This window comes from Terrapene carolina, unplaced genomic scaffold (genome assembly GCF_002925995.2).
Source record: "Terrapene carolina triunguis isolate 2854851 unplaced genomic scaffold, T_m_triunguis-2.0 Scaffold96, whole genome shotgun sequence".
In the NCBI taxonomy this organism is placed as follows: Eukaryota; Metazoa; Chordata; order Testudines; family Emydidae; genus Terrapene; species Terrapene triunguis.
In genome coordinates, this window is record NW_020664447.1 from 47,987,184 (window position 1) to 48,003,154 (window position 15,971).

Below are 15,971 nucleotides of genomic sequence, written 5' to 3' on the forward strand. Positions count from 1 at the left end.
ACGGTGCCCATTGGCACCACTGTCCTTGCCACGGGGTACCGTGCCATTGACCTTGCTGGGTACCTGATGGTACAACGTGTCCCGGCAGGGCAGCGCGGCCCGAGGACGGGAAGAGGGGCGCCGAGGCCGAGGTGGCCGAAGAGCATTCGATGCCATGGGAGCGATGGGAACGGTGCCTGTGGCGATGTCTCCCTCATGATCTGGACCTTGATGATGAGGAACGGTACCTCCTCGACGAACTGCTCCAGTACCCGTGATGGTGGTACGCAGCCTGGTGTCCTGACGCCGAGGTCTCTGGCGTGGCGCCTAGATGAGAGGGAGCTGGAATGGGAGCGGCGACGTCTGTCCCATCAAGAGCGGCTCCGGTACCCACGCCTAGCAGGTGAGCGTTCCCGGTGCCTCCCTCGGTGCCTCCGCTCGCTGGCAGGCGGCGTGGAGGGTCCCCGCGACTCCGGTCCCAACGGCGGCCCGGACGGTCTGGCCGGCGTCGAGGGTGGCTGGGAGCTGTCGGAGGAGCGGCCTCTGCGCGCCGAGTAGTGTGGGGAGCGATCTTCGGAGCAGGAACTGCAGCTGCTCGAAGAGGTCTGGTGGGCACCCAAAGGGGGCTTGCCTCGCGACCTAGGGCCCGTGCCCGATTGCAAGCTCGGGACAGGCAGGGACATAATGTCCTTCGCAGCCTGCACCGCCTCCGGCATCGACGGCATCCGTAACGGTGGGGATGCCTGGGTCGACGGTACCGGGCTGCTCCGCTCCACACGAGTCAGAGCCTTAGAGCCCGGGGGTGATCGAGGGCTGCCCAGCGCGGGACCAGCCTCCCCCTTGTCCTTATCGCAGCGTCGCTGCGAGGCCGAGCTCTTCCCTTGCTTTTTGGCGGGAGAGTGGCGCTGACTGGTCGAAGGGGCCTCACTACGTACCGACGACGCGGCGGCCGGTGCCGAGTCCGATCTGCGCACCGGCATCGGAGTCAGCGCCGACTCCATCAGGAGAGCTCGAAGTCTGAAGTCCCTCTCCTTTTTAGTTCTTGGTTTGAATGACCTACAGATCTTGCACCAGTCGCTAATATGAGTCTCACTCAGGCAGCGAAGACACACAGCATGGGGGTCGCTCCTGGGCATAGAACGGTGACAGGAGTCGCATGACTTGAAGCCTGGGGCGCGGGGCATGCCCCGAGCCCAAGCTAACACTGAGAACAATCTGACAAACGGTACCGCTAGAGAAGAAGGGCTGCAGCGAAGCTGGAGCGCTAAGTTCCAACTACCTTCACTGGCAGCAAGAAGGAACTGAGGGTGGGGGGAGCCCGTGGCTCCCCTTATAGCGCGATATACAGGCGCCACTCCAGGGGTCGCCACGGGGCTCCCCGGCTACGGATACTGCTAAGGGAAAAACTTCTGGCACCGGTGCACGTGGCGAGCACGCACACCTACTGTGGAATACACAGGAGCAATCACTCGAAGAAGAAGAATTTATTATCACGGTAAGAGAACTAATTCTTTAAATGCTAATTTAATTTCACTGTAATTAATGTTAATTACTGTACCATGTTTAATACTTTTTAATAGATAGAAAATTAAATCATCCTCTAATATCAAAGTGAACATTTTCTAAAATAAATTCTTAAATGACTTTAAAGATACGGAATGTGGAAAGATTCAGTGCATTAGTTCAAAAATATCAGAAACTGCACTTCCAGATAAACAAGTGAATTCTTCTAGCAGTTCTTTAATACATAAAGCATTTTGCAGCTAATATTTCTTATCCTTCCTTCTAAGTTTCATACGGCCTAGATTATGGCTAATATCTCATGACACCAAAAGTAATACTGCAGCAGATATTAAAGCATTTTTTTCAGCTACTTATTCTATAAAATATTAATTGCACGCCTGTGCATGTGCTGTATATATAGGGTATTAGGTAACTGAGTTCCTGCTCAGTTCTAAATCAATAAAAGATAACATGTACAGCATCAATCATTTTTTACTCTTCCTTTACATAATACAGCATGTGTTGAGGTCTCTTTTTTCCCCTTAAGTAAACAGTCACTGAGATCTTTGAAGCTAACGTACCATAGGTTAGATTGTACTATAGATTCTTACCTAAGAAAGAGAGATTTTTCTCCAGCAGCATTTCTCGCAGCAGGACTTCATGCTCATGCCCAATAGCACTGATGGATTTAAGTTAAGGAAAAAGTACTATATGTTTGGAATGAAACTAAATTCAGAACACTGTTACAGCTAGAATATGATGCCCCACATCTTAAGTACTTAGTGCTTTTTAAAAATCAGGGCTCTTTATGGTGTGTCAAGTTGGGTACCCAAAAACTGAGGCACCCAAAATCACCAGCTACTTTGGAAAATTTATACCAGTCTTTAAGTAAAAATAAAATAAAAAAAAACACCTCACACAAATGAGAAAAGGCAGGTATTACCATGATCAACTTTCTTCAATATACCCAAGAATAGTATTTATCTTGCTTTCATTTTCTTCTCCAAAAGAGCAAAGTGTGAGACTAAAATGAGTGCCTTTATAGCTGGAAATTTTGGATATGATCTTCGGCTTTGTACTCAAGACTCTCACTGAAGTCAGTGGGAGTTTTGCCTAAGTACATAAACCACAATAAATTGGATAACAATTGAACAATTTAAGATTTTGTTCTTTACATACTGAAACTTCTTACACATAAAGATATACTCTGAAGCCATCTGATGTATCTCACTGTATCAAAACAGCCTTTTAATTGATTTTTCAGTTATATGAAAAACCAGTATTATGTAAAGGAGAATCTGTAAATGAATCTTAAAAACAACTACAATTCCTAATTTTGTTTAGGATATCTTATACAAACTGATAAACTGCAGAAAGAATTACCATTATAATTAATTACTCTCACTTTTACCAGCACTTACTGCTGAACTGCAAAAAAGCCAATCATAAGGAATCACTTTACACATATACATCATTGTCTCTATCAACTGAAAGCGTGTACTACATTAAACTATACTGGCAATGACAGAACCAGAAAAGGAAAATGAATGATAGCAAAAATATAAGACAAATAGTGCAAACAGAATTGATAATGCACCATAAGCAGAAACACTTAGACTTAGTCTATAATAATACCTATTATTGATGAATAGCAGTGACCATGGGGCAAAACTTTTAAATAACCTCACAAGCCATTTTCTGCTCATGCAATCCAACAGCCTAGTTTCCCGTAAGCATCTGAACTATTACTGAAAAATAGCCTCCTGGCATTTACAAAGAGGTAGACTTCATACTTTAGTCCATGCATATATAATTAGATAGTTATATTTAAAATCAATATGCAATCCTTCAGAAGACATTATGCTTTTAAAACCTTAACTTTAAATTGATTTTTAACTATTTTATGTGGCTTAAAATTAGCATCTAATTCAGCAACATACACTCTCAGATAATGCATTCACACAGTGAAATATCACCAAACTTTACTGTAACAATCTTCGGTTGACAAACTTTTTTTGTTTCCTAATAATGCCATCATTTTTTGTGCAAGCTGATTTGAAATCCAGGGGGGAAAACACACTACAGATTACAGAAAAATGCACTATTTCTTAACAAATTAATATAAAGCAGAGACGTGTAGAATAATGCATCTTTTTTATATAATAAAGTTAGTTTTTACAGATTAGAAGCATATATTCAGATTCTTCATGACAAGAATACAACCTCATGTACCTAATTTAACAGGCCTTATGATTAACAATCCTTTAAAAGATAGGATGATGTTTAATGAATATACTTATATATAATTATACTTAATGTTTCAGTGTACCCTCAAAGAATATACCCTCAACTCCCCACTTAACGTCGTCTCGCTTAACGTAGTTTCGATCTTACGTCCCTGCTCAATTATAGAACATGCTCCATTTAAAGTTGTGCAGTGTTTTGCTATAATGTCATTTGGCTGCCTGCTTTGTCCACAGGTGGCAGCCCCCCATCTGCTCCCCTATGCCCCCTCCACAGTGCCTCCCGCCCGCCGGCAGGCCCCATGGATCAGCGCCCTCCCCTCCTCCCCCCGCCTCCTGCCCGCGGCAATCAGCTGGCTTGCGGCGTTCAAGGGGAGGGAGGAGCGAGGACTCGGTGCGCAGGCTCCCCCTCCCTTCCCTGCCTCCCGAACGCCGCAAGCCAGCTGATTGCCACAGGCAGGAGGCAGGGGAGGGAGGGGGGAGACGCGAGGACGCGGCGTGCAGAGTAAAGGGGGAGGAGAGGAGGGAAAGAAGAGGCAGGTTAAGGGTGGGGGTTTGGGGGAAGGGGTGGCGTGGGCAGGCCGAGGTTGAGCCCCCCGCCCCTGGTGCTTGCAGAGTAGGGGAAGCTCCCACTGCTGCTGCGCAATGTGCTTCTCCTAGCCTACAGCACCTTCAGCCTCCTTGTCTGCTTCATTGTCTCCAGTGCCAGTGGGCTGTGCCTGTGTGGGGTAAGGCGGGGCACCTCCCAACTATAGTACTGTACTGTACTATATGGCAAAAAAAAAAAATTTCCCTTGAACCCCACCCCCCCCCCCATTTACATTCATTCTTATGAGGAAATTGGATTCGCTTAACATCATTTCACTTATAGTCGCATTTTTCAGGAACATAACTACAACATTAAGTGAGGAGTTACTGTACCATACAAATAGACTGAGGGCCCAAACATGCTTTCATTACAGTTAATGGGAGCAGGATTGGGCCCTTACTATATACCATATAAAGTAAATCTGAGGAAAAGTGGCAGGAAATGAGGCCATTTTTTATTAAGCGATGCAAACACTATGACTGCAGAGTGTATTGGGGGTGTAAGAAGAAATATCTCCTTTAATACATATGAACAGTGAATAATTTTTTTTCTCCATGTTTAACTGCTGGGAACCATCGTGGCTTCCCTTCCCTCCTAATACAGGGTGAAATTCCTACCCCCCTCCAAAACCTCATTGAAATTTGTACAGAGAACTCTCTAGGACTAGGGGGAGGAAATCCACTCACCATCCTGCAGACTGGATACAATGCCACAAACTGAAGGTTTCTCTTCCAAGCATGGGCTGAAATAGATCAGCAACCCTTCTATATGCCCAATAAAGTGCTTTTGGGCCACTGAATCTCCACGAGAGTGGTGCCTTCCCAATACACTCCTTCATCCTCACCCATTCAGGCCTGTATAGAATCCCGTCTGCTGCAACCACTGAGCGCTGACCTTTACTCCACAGTGCTCGGCTCATTGTGGAGATACCTCTGACACTCTCTCCCGCTTTCAAAAATAGTTATTTTTCTATACCTTATGTCCTACTTTCCTTGAAGAAGAGGAGAAAAGAGCTGCACTGGAATGTCAGATACAGCATTTAAAATTTAAATCAGAACTTGAAAAGCATTTCAAAAAATCCAAAGGAAACATCAAATTAGTTAAGAATATTGCAATACTGGACAGCGTCTATGGCACTTTAATGGCTTTATATGAATCACAATATGATGTTCTCTCACCAAAACCAAGAAGTTTTCAACTAAGCATATGCATGCACAGCCGCTGAACTGATAACTTACCTTGGCCTATCTGATTTTAGTTAAACGGCATAAGAGAAAGGACTGCAGTGACCCTCTACTCAATTGAATGTAAAATAGAGGAGTATGAAATGTGTTTTGTGAAGCGGAACTTTATGTCAGGTTAAAGCTAGACACATCTCCTCCACAGAGTCTAAGCTCGTCAATTGTGCACCTAAAATTTTATGGGAAAGGATACTGTTTGATGCAGTCCACCAGTGGTCCATAACAACAGTCATTCACAGTACACTGCAGACAAATAAGAGAAGTAATATAGTGATGGTCAACTACAAATCTATTATAGTTAAACAGTATGCTAAAAACAGTAATTACTTTTCCTCCAAAAGGCTATCAAAGGCTGTTTGGATATAATCACAGAAAACAAAAATTGCGTGCTTTTTGTTCACTATAAAAGGAAGCTATTAAAAAGTGAAATGCTCTCCTCACAAATATTGCATTGCCATTTATGGTGCACCCTGACCTCAGTGATAGTTTATGATGACAGTAATTAAATGAGGTTTAAAATCCTTTACTCTGCTAGGCAGATAACAGCATTGCCACTGAAAAAAGATGGCTGTGATTAATACCTGATAGACCTGATTTGCTAGAACTCCATCTGGAATCTGAGAAGGGTCCCGCAGCATACTATTTATAAGAGTCTTGGAAGCTATGGAAGAAAAAGAAAATTGTTAGCTCAGTATGAACATATTATTAACTAGTTGTCAAAAAAGTGGAACATACTTTTAAAAAGGAAAAATGTTGGCTACACTGATAAAACGACGTTACTTACCTGTAACTGAAGGTTCTTCAAGATGTGTGGTCCCTATCTGTATTTCACTGAACGTTATGTGCATGTGTTATACGCCCAGAGCTGGAGCTTTTGAAAGTAGTACTATCTGGCGGTCCACACACGCGCCCCGTGCTGCCTCGTGGTCTCGCCCAAGGCCATAAAGGGTGTGGTAGGCCACCAGCGTCTCCAGTTCCTTCTCTACTGCAGAGCTGTTGAATCCGCAGTAGAGGGGAAGGAGGGTGGGTTTGGAATAAAGATTGGGACCACACATCTCGAAGAACCTTCAGTTACAGGTTAGTAACCTCATTTTCTTCAAGTGATGGTCCCTATTGTATTCTACTGAGGTTGATTAACAAGCAGTACCTATGCGGGAAGATAGTGCAAGGAGACTATGGAATGGAGGATTGCTGCTCTGAATGAATTATTTGTCACAGAATCATGCACTAGAGCATGGTGTGTACGGAACTCCAGATGGCCACCTTGCATATGTCTGTGAAGGGCACCTTGTGGAGTACAGCTCTAATTGATGCTTGAGCTCTCATAGAATGGGCCCTTCACAAGAGGATTGTCTTGATAATTGATAGCAGCGCATAATGCACCCTGAAACTCACCTGGAGATTCTCTGGGTGGAAATGGCTTGCCTTTTCATTCTCTCCGCTATAGCAATGAAAAGACAAGGAAATTTCCAAAAGGGCTTTGTCCGCTCAAGATAAAATTCAATGCTCTTCAAACATCTAACGAGTGAAGCCTTCTTTCCTCATTCGAGGCATGAGGCTTGGGGAAGAAGGCAGGTAAATGTATGGGTTGATTGAGGTGGAATTGGGAAACCACCTTGGGTAGGAACTTAGAGTGAAGTCATAGAGACCGTGTCTTTGTGGAAAGTGGTGAAGGGAGGGTTAGCCATCATGGCTCCCAATTCGCCAAACCTCCTCACTGATGTAATAACAATGAGGAAAGTGACTTTCATGGAAAGAAGAGATAGCAAGCATGAGGCCATACATTCAAAGGGGCAGACCTCAACGAGGTGAGGACTAGGTTAAAGTCCCATTGGGGGATGATAAGCTGAATGGGAGGGTATTTTTGCAGAAGGCCCTTCCAGAATGACACAGTTAGTGGGTGGGTAAATATTGAATGGTCGTCCACTAGTTGAAAAGCACTAATGACAGCTGCATGTACCTTAATGGAACTGAGGACCAGTTCCAAGTCCTTCAGATAAAGGAAATACTCCCAGAGTAGTGGGATGCCAACCACTTCAGGGACAAGGCCCTGCCGGGTAGCCCAGGCAGTGAAATGCATCCATTTGGCTCGATACAAGCGTCTTGTGGACTGGTTGAGAGAACATCTCGCACCGCCAGAGAGCATTCCTGTGCTAATGTAGGTGTTCATCCAAAAACCAAGCTGTCAGGTGAAGAGTGCACGGGTTGAGGTGTCTGAATCTGCTGTTGTGCTGGGTCAGTAGCTTCAGGAACATCCGAAGTGGGGGGTGCTTCAACATGTGGAAAAGTGGAAGCCAAAATTGGTGAGGCCAGAAGGGGGTGATCAGGATGGTTATTGCTCTCTCCCATCAGATCTTGTGGATCAGTCGTGGTAGGAAGGGTAAACAGGAAGGCATAATCTGTTCAGTCTGACCTAGAGCATCCTCCTGTGAACAATATTGGGTGCATTTGGTATTGTTGTGGAATGAGAAAAGATCCCTCACCGGGGCTCCCATCGGCTAAAGATGTCCACGATTACAGTTATGCAACTCCCATTCTTGGTCAGTTGAAAGTTTCAGCCTACTTACCTACATGCAGCAACATGCCCGGTAAGTAGACTGCTGTCAAAAGAACATGGTGTGCAATGCACCATTCCCAAAGGTGTATAGATTCCAACACAGGACTCAGGATCTTTTCTTGTTTATGTAGAAGACTGTGATGGTGGTGCCTAACATGAGAAGAATGTATCAGTCCTGCACGGCTGGTAGGAACACCTGGCAAGCTTTGCATTCTGCCTGAAGTTCTAATATGTTTATGTGCATCCTGGCCTCTCATGTTGTCCACGTGCCTTGTGTCATGTGGTCATCCATGTGGGTGCCCCAGCCTGTGAGGGATGCATCCCTTATGCATCCTTTCATGGTGGGTGAGAATGGGAGGAAGGATGAGAGGAAGACTTGTGGCAGATTCATCCACCATTGGAGTGAAGAGAGAACTTCTGGTGGCATGTGGAACAGAGTATGCATGGGTTGATGCATGGGGGAGTAGACACTTTGTAGCTACAATTGAAGGCGGAGCAGGTGAGCAAAGGGTGTGACATATGTGCAGACTGCCACGTGTCCCAAAAGACAGAGACAGAATTTGATAGAAACCGAAGACCTGGAAGACACCAAAGTGATTAGTTCCCTCATTGTCTGGAATCTTTCCTTTGTTAGATAAGCTCAGGTGGAAGACGCATCTATGTGAGTTCCTATGAACTCCAGGGATTATGTAGGGCTTTAAAGTTGATTTTTCAATGTTGATACTGACCCCCAGGGAGGAGAGGAGTAGAAGCAGTTGGGACGTCAATTCCTGGGCCTCTTGTTTGGATTGTGCTATCACCAGCCAGTCGTCCAGATATGAAAAAAAACCAGGATCCCTTGACAAATGGACTGCCATCACCGAGAAAACTTTTGTGAATATTCACGGGGAAGTGGTGAGTCTGAACGGTCGGACCCTATATTGAAGATGTCGAGGCCCCACCTTGAACCTCAGGAACCTTCTGTGTGTTGGATGTATATTGATATGGAAGTAGGCATCTTGCATATCGAGAACTGTAAACCATATGCCTTTTTCTAAGGAGGAAATGATTGTTGCGAGCATGACCATGCGAAACATTGGTTTGGAAATGGAGCAGTCGAGGTGCCAGAGATCCAATATTGGTCACCATCCTCCAGTCTTTTGGGGAACTAGGAAGTAGCTTAAGTAGAACCCTGTTCTCTGAAAGGAGTCTGGGATTAGCTCCACAGCTCCCCTTTACAATAATGAGTCGACCTCAAGTTGGAGGAGGTCATCGCATGGGTGGTTCTATGCATGTGGACTGAGGAGGAAGGCGAGATGCGGGCATGCCATAAACTCTATGATATAGCCACTCTGGATGATATCTAGGGCCCACTTGTCCGTTGTTATGGCTTTCCATGCTGGCAGAAAGAGTTTGAGGCAGTCCTCGAAGGGGGTAGACAAAATGGGCATTGGTGAACAGAGTGGTTGATGGCTCTCTAAGGACACTCAGAAATACTGCTTCTGTGACATCTGGGTATGTTGTGTTGATGGCTGGATAGTCGACGTAGGTTAACGGGGTCTGTGAACCTTAGGGTGCTTTTGAGGAGACTCATAGGTACATTGGTGAAATGTATGTGGGGCCTTGTAACAATATGATTGGGGCAGGTGGTAGAATTTCCTCTTGGGTGCTGCTGTGTAGAAACCCAGAAACCTTAGAGTGGCTCTATTGCCCTTTAGGGAGTGTAAAGACTCGTCCATTTCCAGATTGAAAAGATGTGATGCATCGAATGGGAGGTCTTCTGTAGTGTTTTGCACCTCCCTGGAGAAGCCAGGGGAGCGTAATCAGGATTCCCTCCTCATGATAATTCCTGTTGCTAAGACACAGGAAGTCTGCGGAGTCCACTGTGGCCTGTAGCATGGACCTGGCCAGTAACTTACCTTCCTGCAAAACTGCCTGGAATTGGTAGTGATCTTGTGAGGGTAGCTTATTTGTGAACTCAGCCAATCATCCATAGTTAATAAAATCATATTTGGCCATCAGGGCTCAATAATTGAAATATTAAATTGGAGTCCGGCTGAGGAGAAGACTTTTCTGCCTAGAAGGTTTAGCCTCTTATCCTTTCTATCGAATGGGGTGAAGCGGGGATGTTGTTGTTTGGAATGCTCTGAAGAAGCCCGGATGACCAATGAGTTCGGTGGAGGATGAGAACAGGAACTCTGACCTTTTGGTGGAGACACGGTATCTCTTCTTGTGAGGACTCGAGGCGCTTCTGAGTCTCCTAAGGGTCCATGGTATCTGTTCCGCTGGAGGAGTCAATATCGGGAACTGCATCTGTCTGGAGACCGAAAGTTCCTGGGATGCTGGCAGAGTCGCCAGGTCTGTAATCAGTACCAGTGGATCCAGAGATCGGTGCAGCCGTTTCTTGGTCCTGTGAGACTTGGAATGCCTGGGTCCTTCGTGGCCAGAACTCGTGGACAGTGCCGAGTTCTTCTTGGACTTAGAGGAAGACTTACTGCCATGCTTATAAAAACAACGAGGAGTCCTCAAAGACTAACAGATTTATTTGGGCATAAGCTTTCGTGGGTAAAAAAACATGCATCTGAAGAAGTCTCCATGCATCTGAAGAAGTGGGTTTTTTACCCACGAAGCTTATGCCCAAATAAATCTCTTAGTCTTTAAGGTGCCACCGGACTCCTCATTGTTTTTGTAGATATAGACTAACACGACTACCCCTCTGATACTTGGTGCCATGCTTATGCGCATTCTTCCTTGGTTATTGGCTAGGCTCTGGTGCGGGGTCCTTAGCACTGGTACCAGCAGAGCCTGATGGAGGTTCCAGGGCAGGGACGCTCTTTGACTGTTCAGACTGATGTATGGGGATGGGGGTGGACGGAGGGTTCCCCAGCCAGGATCCAATGCCAGTTCCATGGCAATCTCCATAAGGTGTTTCCTGAAGGGAAGAGTCCAGTTCTCCTGAGTATGGGCAGGAAAGGATGCAAAGTGGATGAGATGTGGACTTCCCCCAAACAGTACAAGCAGCGCTGGTGCTTATTGCTGATGGAAAACGAGCGAGGGCAGGAAGTGCGGTTTTGAACCCCAGTGTCTCTGGCATAATTCAGTACCCAGACCCAGGTACTGGAGGTGGGGAGGGGTGTAAAGTTTGGCAGGAAACACTGCCGAAGCGGTGTCCCAAGTCCTAACTCAGGTACGAAGGGAAGAATTGAAAAAAGGCAGAACAAATAAGAAATACGAACAGCACTAAAGACAGTTTTGGGAAGTGCGTCACAAGGACGTTAGAAGTAGAAGCTCTGACTTGGACTATGTGGCGGTGAGAAGGAACTGGAGATGCTGGTGGGCCCGCCGTGCCCTTTATCGCCTTGGGCAAGACCACAAGGTGACACAGGGAGCATTCACAGACTGTCGAAGAGTATTACTTTCAAAAGCTCTGGGTGCATGTGCATGACCCTCAGTGGAATACAATAGAGACCATCACTCGAAGAAGAACTCTTGATTACACAATAAGCAGTTGTAGTATATTCCCCTCCATTTGCTAGTCACTTATCCATTTGCATATGATCGAACTCTGATAATCTCAGAACCACAAAGATACGTTATAAACACAGGGACAAATTCTGCCTTCAGTTACACTTATGCAACCCCGTGCACAAAAGCATTATGCACAGGAATATCTCCTAGGAAAAGAGCTTAGATTTTTAAAAAGCATGGGTTAAGATTAGAGGAGAAAGATATGCAGAACTTCAAACTGGTGTTAAATAATTAAAGACTGTTGTCTGAACAGTTTTAGTGGTAGTTAGGGACCTGAAGATTCCACTTTGGCAGTTTTCAAATTTTTACTGCATTTGTTCAGCATCAGCACACTTATTTGCTTTTAGCTAAAAATATGCTATTCTAAGTTCAGAAATCAGAAACACTAAATGAATAAATAAAGTCTCTCAAGCAATCTTCTTAGTCTTTTGTTATTTTTTCACACTGTAATTTTAACCTTGTTGAACAAATGGGATTTTCAATGGCCAGTATCAGGAAACACATTTAATTTTTTATTTTTATGTTTAAATATAGTCTCTGTAAAAGTCCAGCAGCCGTTTTCTCTGTGGACTCTTAATCTGGGCACTTTTGCATAACAATTAATAATATGAATCAAAAGATTTTGATCTAGAATGGCTCCCGTTTCAAATACCCAGACATTGGTTTTGCTTTTCAGGGAGGTAACAGATTTTTAGCAGAAATATTTAGAATCCCTTATTAGCCCCAAGTTAAAAAAAAAACAATAACTGAGAAAATGCTGTTTACATTTAGTTGGTTATATTATATGTGGACCATAAGATAACTGAGAGAACATGTTATGTAAAATTAAGTAGATTCATGAAATTAACTATGTAGAAACATGCAAATTAAATATCATATTTCCAGAATATATTTCTCAGACACCCTTATATGTAACACTGCAAAGATAAAGAATAGAAATAATTTTAAAATGTTACATCAACAATATCTACTTCAGTTCATCTTCTGCATTTTTCCTTTTCAGATAAATAATAGTATCAATTAAGTAGACAGACTTTTAAAAACAGTAAGGGTAACAGAAAAAGTTGGAGTGTATTCATACCTTCATCATGATTCTGTATTTTATATATATATACATACATACACATACATACATACACACACACATACCACTATAAATATGTATTTTATAAAGTGATATATAATTTAAGTGGAAATGTGGGAGACAGGATAGGTGAGAGGACTGATAACATGGGATTTCAATCAGGTATAAACCAGGCCACTAGCTGGACATCAGACACAGGTCAGTAGTGGTTCAAAGTTACTATCTGAAGATTCTTCAAATAATCGTGAGTTGGTAGTTACAGGTCAGTTTTTTGTAGAAATGCATCCACAGTACAAAAACTGCCATGCTTGGCATTAGGGTTGCCAGCTTCCTACTTGCACAAAACCGAACATCCTTCCCCGTCCCTCCTCCGAGGCCTTGCCCCACCCCTTCTCCAAGGCCCGGCCCCCCGCTCACTCCATCCCCTCTCCCTCTGTTGCTTGCTCTTCCCACCCTCACTCACTTGCTCATTTTCACTGGGCTGGCTCAGGGGGTTGGGGTCTGGGTGCCGGGGTGGGGCCAGAAATGAGGAGTTCAGGGTGCGGGATGGGGCTCCAGGATGAGGCAGTGGGTCGGGATGTGAGAAGGGGTGAGGGCTCGGGGGTGGGGGGGTGGGCTCAGGGGTGGGGCCAGGGATGAGGGTTTTGTGGTGCAGGAGGGGACTCCAGGCTGAGGGGATGGAGCCAAGGGGTTCAGAGTATGGGAAGGGGCTCCAGGCTGAGGCATGGGGTGGGATGGGGTACGGGCTCTGGGCTGGGGCCAGAAATGAGGGTTTCAGGGTGTGGGACGGGACTCTGGGCTGGGGCAGGGGGTTGGGGTGCGGGAGGGGTGAGGGCTCCGGCTGGGGGTGTGGGCTCTGGGCTGGGGCTGGGAATGAGGGTCTTGGTGTACAGGAGGGTGCTCCGGGCTGGGACCGAGGGGTTCAGAGGGCGGGAGGGGGAAATCAGGGCTGGGGCAGGGACATGGGAGGTGGCAGGGTGCAGGTTCCAGGCGGCGCTTACCTCAAGCAGCTTCCAGAGGCACCTGCCAATGAGAGCTGCGGAACTGGCACTTGGGGCGGGGGCAGTGTGTGGAGCCCCCTGGCTGCCCCAAACGTAGGAGTTGGAGGGGGGACATGCTGCTGCTTCTGGGAGCCACACGGAGCCATGGCAGGCACAGAGCCTGCCTTAGTCTCACTGCGCCGCCAACTGAACTTTTAACAGTCCTGTCAGCTGTGCTGTCCAGAGCTGCCAGCGTCCCTTTTCGACCAGGCATTCCAGTTGAAAACTGGACACTTGGCAACCCTATTTGGCATCCTTGTTGGTAATCTAACAAGACAGGCCGGGGACTGAATGGGACTGGAAGCTGAACTATTTTATTACAACGAAGGACAGATACAAATTTAGGCACATTGAAACATATTGTCAGAAGGGCTTGGGATGGTCCTGTGGTTAGAACACTAGACTAACACCTGATCTACACTAGAAATTTTTACCAACATAATTATGTCAGTTAGGTGTAGAAAAAAAAATCATATTACTACCCAACAAGCATAGCTGTGCCAACAGGAGTCCAAGTGTAGATGAAATTATATCAGCCAAAAAGTCCTTTTGCCAGTATAGCTTATTCCTTTTGGGGAACTGGTATGAAATATGACAAAAGAACTCTTTTGCCATTATAAACTGCATCTCCACAAACGGAGTTTGCCAGTATAGCTCTACTAGCATATCTCATCAGCAAACTCTTTCTAGTGGAGACAAGGACTGAGATTTATGAGGTTCCCTGCTCTGCCATAAACTTCCTTTTGGGCAAGTCACTTTATCTCTCGGTGCCTCAGTTCTCCTTCTTTAAAGAGAGGATAAGTACTACTATTTTTCTTCCATCCTTTGTCTCTCTGATCATGCACCATTGAAGCTTTGGCTACATACACATATTTGTATTTTATCCACCACTGTCTGTCCCTGGTATCCCAAAGTTTAAGGTTCACACCTGAATTCATCTTACAAAGTTCTGTTCTCTCTCATAACTTATTTCCCACTTTTTGAAGAGAGTGGAAAGAAATGGAACATTGAGAGAATTAATCATTCAATCTGTGAGTGAAATAATATATTTTTTTTAATTCTGTTTTTATACAAGCTTAGAATTGGAATGGAGAAAATGTATGAAAAACTGAACTAGAAGCATGGGTGCTGTAACAATTTTTATAGTGGGGGTGCTGAAAGTCATTGAACCAAAACTGTAAACCCTGTATATAATGGAAACCACTAGGTGCTGCAGCACCCACCATCCCCCTAGTTCCAGCACCTATGACTAGATGGCTTTGCTGATCTGTGATTGATGAGAGGCTTCCTTCTGGAATGCATGGGATATAAATATCCCATTTCCCCTCCTCCCAGTGTACATGGTGGGTCAGTGGTCCTGCCATTTCCTCTTCCACCCTTGGCTCCAGTTAGGTAAGTTTCCCTTTCCTCTCCCTTCTAATCCAAAGGCGCACTGACCCCTCTTCTTCCAGCTGGACAGGTAAAGACCCACCACATTCACTTGTAGTGTTAGAAAGGTGCATTCGCACAAAATGTAAGACTGAAAAAGGCAAGAGTTGGGCAATAACACTTGATAGTGATGTGGTGGTACTTAATGCAAAGCAAGACTGCAAAAATTAGCAATATTTAGCATTGAGGAACGTGCAGTTAGAGGGAACTTGAAGTATTCAGAATTATGAAAGGCATGTGTGAAAAATATTCTCCCTTCTATCCTGTCCCATAACCCTCCCAAAAAAGCTTACAAAATGAAATTAATGACTAGTACATTTAGAAAAAATAAAAGTAAACATTTCTTAATATGGTATATAACACTGCTCTACAGCCAAAATGCTTCTGAAATAAATATAGTCAAACTTTACTAATTCTGGGTCACTGAGAATGAAAATGATGCTTAAAATTGTTGATTGGCTCTAGTTTTCAAGATATGCTATTGGGTCAGTATATACGACCCTTGACTTGGGAATGGCGGAGGATAAGTGAGTTATAAAGGGAAGGGATCTCAATTTAAACCAGAAATGACTAAAATACATCTGTGACAAGGGACAAGGAAGATTTCAGTTTCACCCCATGAACTGCACTGCCCAGTTGGCAAGGTTTATTATGGGTTTTTTACCTTTGCTTGAAGCAGGGGTCGGCAACGTTTGGCACGCAGCTCGCCAGGGTAAGCACCCTAGCGGGCCGGGCCAGTTTATTTACCTGCCGATGTGGCAGGTTCGGCCGATCGCGGCCCCCACTGGCCGCGGTTTGCT

General features: G+C 45.1%; 1 protein-coding gene across 4 annotated transcripts in view; it reads right to left on the bottom strand.

Annotated features, from left to right (window-relative positions):
* The window catches only part of CUNH15orf41 (chromosome unknown C15orf41 homolog), a 182,942-nt gene that overhangs the window by 105,452 nt on the left and 61,519 nt on the right, over positions 1-15,971 (bottom strand). For all 4 annotated transcript variants that reach the window (XM_026651445.2, XM_024200988.2, XM_024200989.2 and 1 more), the window contains exons 6-8: positions 6,137-6,216; positions 5,749-5,798; positions 2,094-2,161 (exon numbers count right to left, since the gene is read on the bottom strand). In XM_026651445.2, coding sequence (XP_026507230.1) covers positions 2,094-2,161; positions 5,749-5,798; positions 6,137-6,216 — 198 coding nt within the window. The remainder of the gene's footprint in view (positions 1-2,093; positions 2,162-5,748; positions 5,799-6,136; positions 6,217-15,971) is intronic.